Genomic DNA, 7,653 nt, shown 5'->3' on the forward strand with positions numbered 1-7,653 from the left:
AAAAAATTAAACAACAAAAATTTTAGGAACTCAAAAAATTGCAAATGTTGTGCCATATTGCTTTTTTGGCACGTTATATATCAGTAAATAATATTATAATAAAATTTTGGAATTATTTTCACATGAAATATTAAAGCCATAATCATGATGATACGAATACAACAGAATGATACAATTTTATTAAAACATTTTCTTGATATTCTAAATAACAAATTATTACAGATGAGATTTTTTTAAATCACATTCATATATGTAAAAATTATTTGTTAAAAGGTTGATATATTTCACAAAATAGATCAAAAGTATCGAAAATCGTGAAGTAATTTCGCGACATGTCAACAAAAGTAAATTTTGTTTTTTAATTAAGTATATTAGATAATGAAAATTCTATATTTATTATTTAGATTTTTTTTAATTAAACTTGTAATCGTTATTCATGTTGTAAAAAAATTATTAAATTCTAGTTATGATGAAATGCTATAAAATGATACTTTATATTATAAAATGTTTCTCGAAATTCTGATTATTATTATATTAAAATTATTATGAAGAAGGTCAAAATTATTAGTTGAAATTACTACTTTTGGCATATTTTGCTAGACATGCTTTGGTCAAGTACTGAGCAGCACGTCTCCTTATAAGTAGGAATTTTGAATCATTCAAAATCGGATGGACGAATTGTCACACAAACATACATCAATTGTGAAAAAATATTCAGAAACCTTTGAAACGCAAATTTTTATAAACATTTTCATAATCGATTTTTTTGCAACTATAACTTACCGCATGGGAAGTTAATTATCTAATAAAGTAATCATATGACCCACGTAAAATATTCTGATTCATCGTGGCGATTAAGGTGTATATTGAAGTCTATCATTGAAATTATGGATAAAATTAGAAAAAAATATAGACCTTGAATTTAATAGCTTAAATCATATTGTAAGAAAGTCAAGAAAGAGCAAACGATCCATTTGCTCTGATATAAAATCGCACGGATTTTTTCATTATGAGTTTTATTTATATCAATTCAGGAATAAGGATTTATGTCAGCATTAAAAGTCATCCATTTACATAAATCGCGAATAAATTACTGTATCGAAAAATCCCCCTGTGTTTTATACATAGAGTTACTCGATGCGGCTGAACGGCCAGCAACGCTACCTCGCGTACGATTTTGCTGCTATTCGTGAGACAAATTAAAAATTAGCTTCTGCAGCACTAACTCGATTTGTTTTACAATTATATTCCTCGACTGACTTATACGACGAAAAAAGTGTAATTGATTACAAGAGAGAAAATACTATAATGTTGCTGAATGTCAACAAACGTGTCCTTATACTTAGCCAGTGCCCTGCGCTTTTTAAATAATACATCATGTTCAAATGGATACTTTACTTGTGTTTGCTCTGTAATTATAACGCTTCAAAAGATGTTTGCACATGATTCAATATTAAAGCATATACTGACGTACTTGGCGTGTGTCGGAAGTTTCATGCGCTCTCTGTAGGCTTTCAGAGTTCTGACTGGTAAATCGAGGGAAAAGGTCTATTGCTTTTATTACAAAAATATTATTTTTATTCGGTCATTTATATATATCGTTATCATTTATGTTTTAATGTGTAATTTAGCCCTATTACTTATAGAGTTCTGTTGATAACGCCGATTGTTGTATAATATTGAATGAATCAAAATAAAGATTAATTAAAAATAAATAATATCATCTGAACAATGTTTTAAACAATTCAGGAACATTTTGTTAACTTTCTGTAGGGTAAGTTAAAGTAATCACAAAAAACAGAAAATGAAATTTTTGTATGTCTTTACGATTCGGGGATTTCTGAACATTTTGGCATACCTTAGAAAAAACGTATGTATGTATGTGGGTGTGCGTATGGCTCGATTTTTCGTCCACGATATCTGGAGCACGGATCAAACAATTTGATTGATACTAAAAACATTCGCTTCCTATTGATGGTAAGACGTGCTGATTAGTATGCAAAGGTAAGTCCAGAGGTTCGGAAGATATGGGCCAAAAGGGCAAAAACAACGAATTTTTAAGAGAACGGCACAACCGATTAGAATGATAAGTAAAACAAGACATTCGTATTGATTGAGAGAGTAATTAGCTACATTTTTGCGCAGACAAGTCGAGCGATTTTGGAGATACAGAGCAAAAAGTGAAAAAAATGCAGCTTTTGAGAGCACGTCTCATCCGATTGGAGTGATTTACCAATTACATACGTCGAAGGTGTTTGTTTATGATGTTTTCGTTTGTGTGGATAAAAATAGATAAAGGTTGTCGCCCAAATATAGGCACTTATATTCGATTGAGACGATGAAATTTACAATATATCTTTAATTGTCATTATTTTCACAACGCTATGCGCTATTAGTTTCAAAATTATTTCAACTTTTAAATCGTTTGTACTATCATAAGTAGGTTTTTCAAAAACGCTATCAACCCCTTATTAGCTTACTACAATGACGCCTCAGAGTCGTCGCAAAGTTATCGGCCCAAACACAAATAGGACGCCTTAGAGTCGTAAATCTACCGGACGAAACATAAATAAAACATTTCCGAAACTTGATGAGGCATAGAAATACATCGTTTGTAAGAAGTTTTAAAAAATACCAATTACAATGTCTTCAAGTTGGTGATGAATTACAAAGCAGTGATGATGTTGCTGTTAGTAGCACTGACAGTGGTAGTGACATTGTACGTTTAGCACAAATATATAAATTTATAACTGTATGTATAAACTAGCTGTAAGTGGAATTCTGTCTTAAGGCAATTAAGGCATCGTGCCTTAAGGCAAATTGCTGGAACTTCCCGTACCAAAAATTATTATTTTTTTAAAAACGATTATTTTTGAAAAAAAATTTACTTTAAAAAAAGAAGATTTTTGAGAAACTAAATTGGACAAAAAATTACTTTTTTTTTGAAAAAAAAATTAAAAAAAAAATAAATATTTTTTTTTTTTTTGAAAAAAAAATTTTTTTCTTCATTTTGACATGTTGTGGAAGATCTGAACTTTCTTTTCAAAGCAATCGTACTGCTTTAACTGCATAGGGACAAAATATAATGCGCGTAAGCGCCGCGTCGCTGTCTGACGCATAAGCATTGGTACGGAACCCATAGGAAGGTTAACAAAATGTATACTTATTAACTTCCCGTAGGGTAAGTTATAGTAATCGCAAAAAAATCGAAAATGAAAATTTTTATATATCTTTACGTTTCAGAGGTTTCTGAACATTTTGGCATACCTTAGAAAAAATGGATGTACGTGTGTGTGTTTTTTTTTTTTTTTTTGTATAGCGAAGGAAATGCTTTTATGCATCCCAGACCGGTCTTCTGTCTGGGTATGTCGGACTCGATACCGCCCTGGTATAATACCGACTAAAACCTCCGCTTTGCCCCTGCCTCTGGTCCCCACGGAAACCGCCGCTAGGCATTACTTCGTGGGGGGAGGATCTAGAATGTTACAATTCTTAACTTGTTATAAACAATGTTATAAATCATAAACATTTTACTTATCTTTTAAATGGGCGAAGTCCCATTCGCCCTTTCTCTCTCTATAGAACGCAGGTCCATTAAAACGTCTCTCGCAAATCTGTCTATGGCGTTCCAAGCAGCTTCACTTGTCAGCATCACTTCAACAACATTACCTGGGGTAATTGTGCGTCTCAATGTCTCCTCCACATCATCCCGTAGAGCACCAAATCGCGGGCACACGAAGAACACGTGCTCAGCATCTTCGATTTCGCCCAAACAATATGGGCAATCCGGCGAGCTATCGTGCTTGAATCGGTGTAGGTAGGCTCGAAAACAGCCATGCCCCGATAGCATTTGCGTAGTATAATAGTTTACTTCGCCGTGCTTGCGACTTAGCCAGACTTTGATGTTAGGAATGAGACGATGCGTCCATCTGCCCTTTACAGCGACATCCCACAGTCGCTGCCATCGGTCAATGCTGTTCTGCCGTTCTTCTAATCTTAACTTTTCAGTACACAGTTGTTGATGTCTTCTATGGTAAATTGTCCGTCTTTCCTCTGCTAAGACTAAGAGAGGCACAGTTCCTGAAATGACGCACACTGCTTCCGCCGATATTGTGCGAAATGCGCAAGCAATTCTTATAGCACTGAGACGGTATAAGGGCCCTGCCATTCTCCTCGATTTTTGAGATTTAAGAGCATCACCCCATATGGAGATACCATATGTCAGCACTGAAGTAATAACTGACGATAGTAATATCCTTCTGGTTTGTTTAGGACCTCCAATATTAGGCATCAGTCGAGCAAGTTTCGTCCTAACTATTGACGCCTTAGCACTAACGTGTTCCACCTGTTGATTGAAATTCAAACGAGCATCAAGCATTACGCCAAGGTAACAGATGTGAGGTTTTGACGTGATCTCAAGATTTCCTATCTTTAGCTTGATGGTCTCAATTCTTTTCCTACTAGTGATAAGAAACAGCTTCACTTTTTGTTGTGCTAATTGGAGATTCATTGTTCCCATCCACCGATTAATTTTTCTGAATGTAATATCGAATAGGCTTACGATGTCATCAATTTGTTTGGAGACAACCACTATGGCAACATCGTCTGCATATGCTACTAGTTTCACACATTCTGGAAACTCTAGTCTCAAAAGGCCATCATACATAATATTCCACAGCAAAGGGCCTAGAACAGAGCCCTGCGGCACACCTCCTGTTATATTATATTCTTCTGTACCATCGCGTGAATGGTACATTAGAATTCTGTCTGTAAAGTAGCTTGCGACTATATTGCATAGGTATGCTGGCACGTTCTTGTCACGGAGTGCATTCATAATGCAATCCCAGTTTGCAGAATTAAAAGCATTTTTTATATCCAATGTAGCTACAAGGCAGTACTTTTTGGAACCCCCCTTCCATCTTGTTCCAGCAATTGCCTCCTTGGCGGTATTAACTACCAAGTTTATAGCATCGATAGTTGATCGCCCTTTGCGAAAACCATACTGATTGTTTGCTAGGATTGGATCAACTACTGCATCTATTCTTTGGTGAATTATTCTTTCAAAAATTTTACCCGCTGTATCCAGCATGCATATTGGACGATAGGATGATGGTTCATCTGGTGGTTTTTTTCCTTTGGGAATAAGCACTAGTCTTTGCTGTTTCCATTTTCGTGGAAAAACCCCTTCTTTCAGGCATGTATTATATGCATTAAGAAACATTGTCGGAGATGTCATAATTGATGTTTTCAAGGCAATATTAGGAATTCCATCTAATCCCGGTGCCTTGCTATTACCAACGCGATGACAAGCTTCCATCAGTTCTTGCAGTGTTATAAGTGGAATATTATTCTGTTCTACATGTGTTACCTGGTAGTTCAAATTAGGTTGTCGTGGAAACAAAGTAGTTACTATTTTATTCAATAGTCGTGGGCAAGTTGGTGAAGGTATTGGCTGGCTTTTGAGGCGAGACATTACAGTCTTATAAGGTCTTCCCCATGGATTTTCCTCGACTTCATCCAAAAGTTCTTTCCAGCACCTAACTTTACTATCTTTGATAGCTTTATTTAGTTGTCTACGTGCTTGTTTATATTCCACTACCAGTTGTGCAGAATTACTGAGACTAAATCCACGCTGAGAGATCCTTCTTTTCTTTAGGCACTCTTTACGAAGAGAGCTGATTTCTTCAGTCCACCAGTGCACAGATTGTCTTTGATTTATGCCATGTTTACGAGTCATACTGATATCACAGGCTTCGGTTATTCTCTCCATCAGCTCTCTAGTATGCTCATCTGCGTGTTCTGAAATTATAGGTTTGCAATTTAAGGCAACTCTCATGGCGCTTTCATCAAAAGATTTTATTTTCCACCCAATGGCTTTAGATATTTTCGCATGTCTTCTAATGTTTCTATCTGTTGATATTTCCCAGATGATTGCATTGTGGTCACTAGCAGTGTAGATATCTAATACCTCCCAATTGCAAATTCCTCTGACGAGGCTATTGCTAACAAAAGTAAGGTCTATTATTGAGCTTGCACTGCCCTTTTCAAAGGTTGGTTTATCACCACTATTAAGTAAAACCACGTCAAGTGCATTAAAGGCCTCCAAAAGTGCTTTACCTCTTGCATTAGTCTTCCTACTTCCCCAGTCTACCGCCCATGCGTTAAAGTCACCGGCTATCGCTACGGGGTGGTGTCGTTTTGCATCCTCCACAAGACGATCTAAAAAATCGACAAAATCTGGCAAAGAAAGACTAGGTGGAGCGTAACAGCTGTATAAATGTATGCCATCTAATGATGCTGCGACAAATCCTGCGTTGCTATTGTTAACAACATTTTGGAAACAAAACTTGCCACAGGACCAAATAACGGCTTTGGTGGTACTGTCCGTTTCCCATGGCCAATCAGTTAGATGTTTGTAAGGTTCTGATAAGAGGGCAACATCAATTTTTATATCTCTTACCGTCTGCATAAGCAAGTCGTGTGCAGCCTCACAATGATTCATGTTTAGCTGTATTATCTTCATGCTTTTGCGTTCATTATTTTCTCTATGGCCTCCCTATATAGAGGACATCTGTGAGTGCCGGCATGATGTGCTACATTTTCAGAGTTTCCATTTTCAGCGCATAGTGCACATTTTGCTGCATTTATACAGTTGGCTATTTTGTGACCATCTTGTCCACATCTAAAGCATAGATTGGTCCGATTCACTTCGCTCTTGCACTGTGATCCATAATGTCCGAATAGCCAGCATTTAAAACATCGAATTGGTTTCTTGATGATTTTAATTTGACAGTTGACCCATCCAATTCGTATTTTGCTACTTGCTTTGAGCAGATCGTGTACAACTGCCGCTGGAAGAGCTACAGTAGCAATCTGGGTACCTCTATATGCCTTACGAAGCCTAATTTCTTCTGCTGGTGTGTTGCAGGCTCCCCCGGTTGCTTTTTGTAGTGCTATCTGGATATCAATTTTTGAGGTTTCATCATCAATATCCCTTATTTCTATAGTTTCTTGGTGCCCCTTATAAATAACTTCGGCCTCATCCTTTAACACACCTGCGATAATCTGTTGCAGTCCTTGGCCTTTGTCCTCACTTTTCTTAGAAATAGTTATCAACAAGTCTCCATTTCTGGTTTTGTTTATTTTCTCTACTGTCGTATTTACCTTGTCATCAGGGACATCATGTTTGATGCGACGTAATATTTCGGAATAATTAACTTTTTCGGTCGGCCGGATTAATAAGGCATTTGGTTTTGGAAAAATTCTATGATTTTTTATCATTTTATGGTTAGAGTCCTGTTCTGACAGATGTAACCTTGCTTCCTTTTTTTTCTGTTTTCTCGGCTGAACTTTATGCCAGTCATTTACCTCGATTTTTTCTTCATTACATATTTCTATGATCGTCTGACGTCTTGGCAAACCATTTTTCTCATTAACCTGATTATTGCTTATATGTTGTGAGTTTTGGTTTCTTGTGGCTTTGCTTGTGTCCTGCCGTACACTTTTTTCTATAGGGGCTGTCTCACAACATTGCACTTCATTTATCATAACTTCCGTATCATCCGTGGTTCGGCCTTTTTCCTCTAACAATTGGTTGTCTAAATCAATAAATCTTTTTATTACGGCCGCTATGTTGCCTGTTTTTATTTTCAC

At 36.3% G+C, this 7,653-nt stretch overlaps 1 protein-coding gene across 1 annotated transcript in view; it reads right to left on the reverse strand.

Annotated features, from left to right (window-relative positions):
- Window positions 1-6,502, reverse strand: part of LOC113388041 — a 12,348-nt gene extending 5,846 nt beyond the window's left edge. The window contains exons 1-2 of the mRNA XM_026625452.1: window positions 5,868-6,502; window positions 5,296-5,708 (exon numbers count right to left, since the gene is read on the reverse strand). Of these exons, the coding sequence (XP_026481237.1) occupies window positions 5,296-5,708; window positions 5,868-6,502 (1,048 nt within the window). The remainder of the gene's footprint in view (window positions 1-5,295; window positions 5,709-5,867) is intronic.
- Between the last annotated feature and the right edge of the window lie 1,151 nt (window positions 6,503-7,653).

This window comes from Ctenocephalides felis, unplaced genomic scaffold, assembly GCF_003426905.1.
Source record: "Ctenocephalides felis isolate EL2017-DRISC unplaced genomic scaffold, ASM342690v1 CF-g0.4_SCAFFOLD_03572, whole genome shotgun sequence".
Classification (NCBI taxonomy): Eukaryota; Metazoa; Arthropoda; class Insecta; order Siphonaptera; family Pulicidae; genus Ctenocephalides; species Ctenocephalides felis.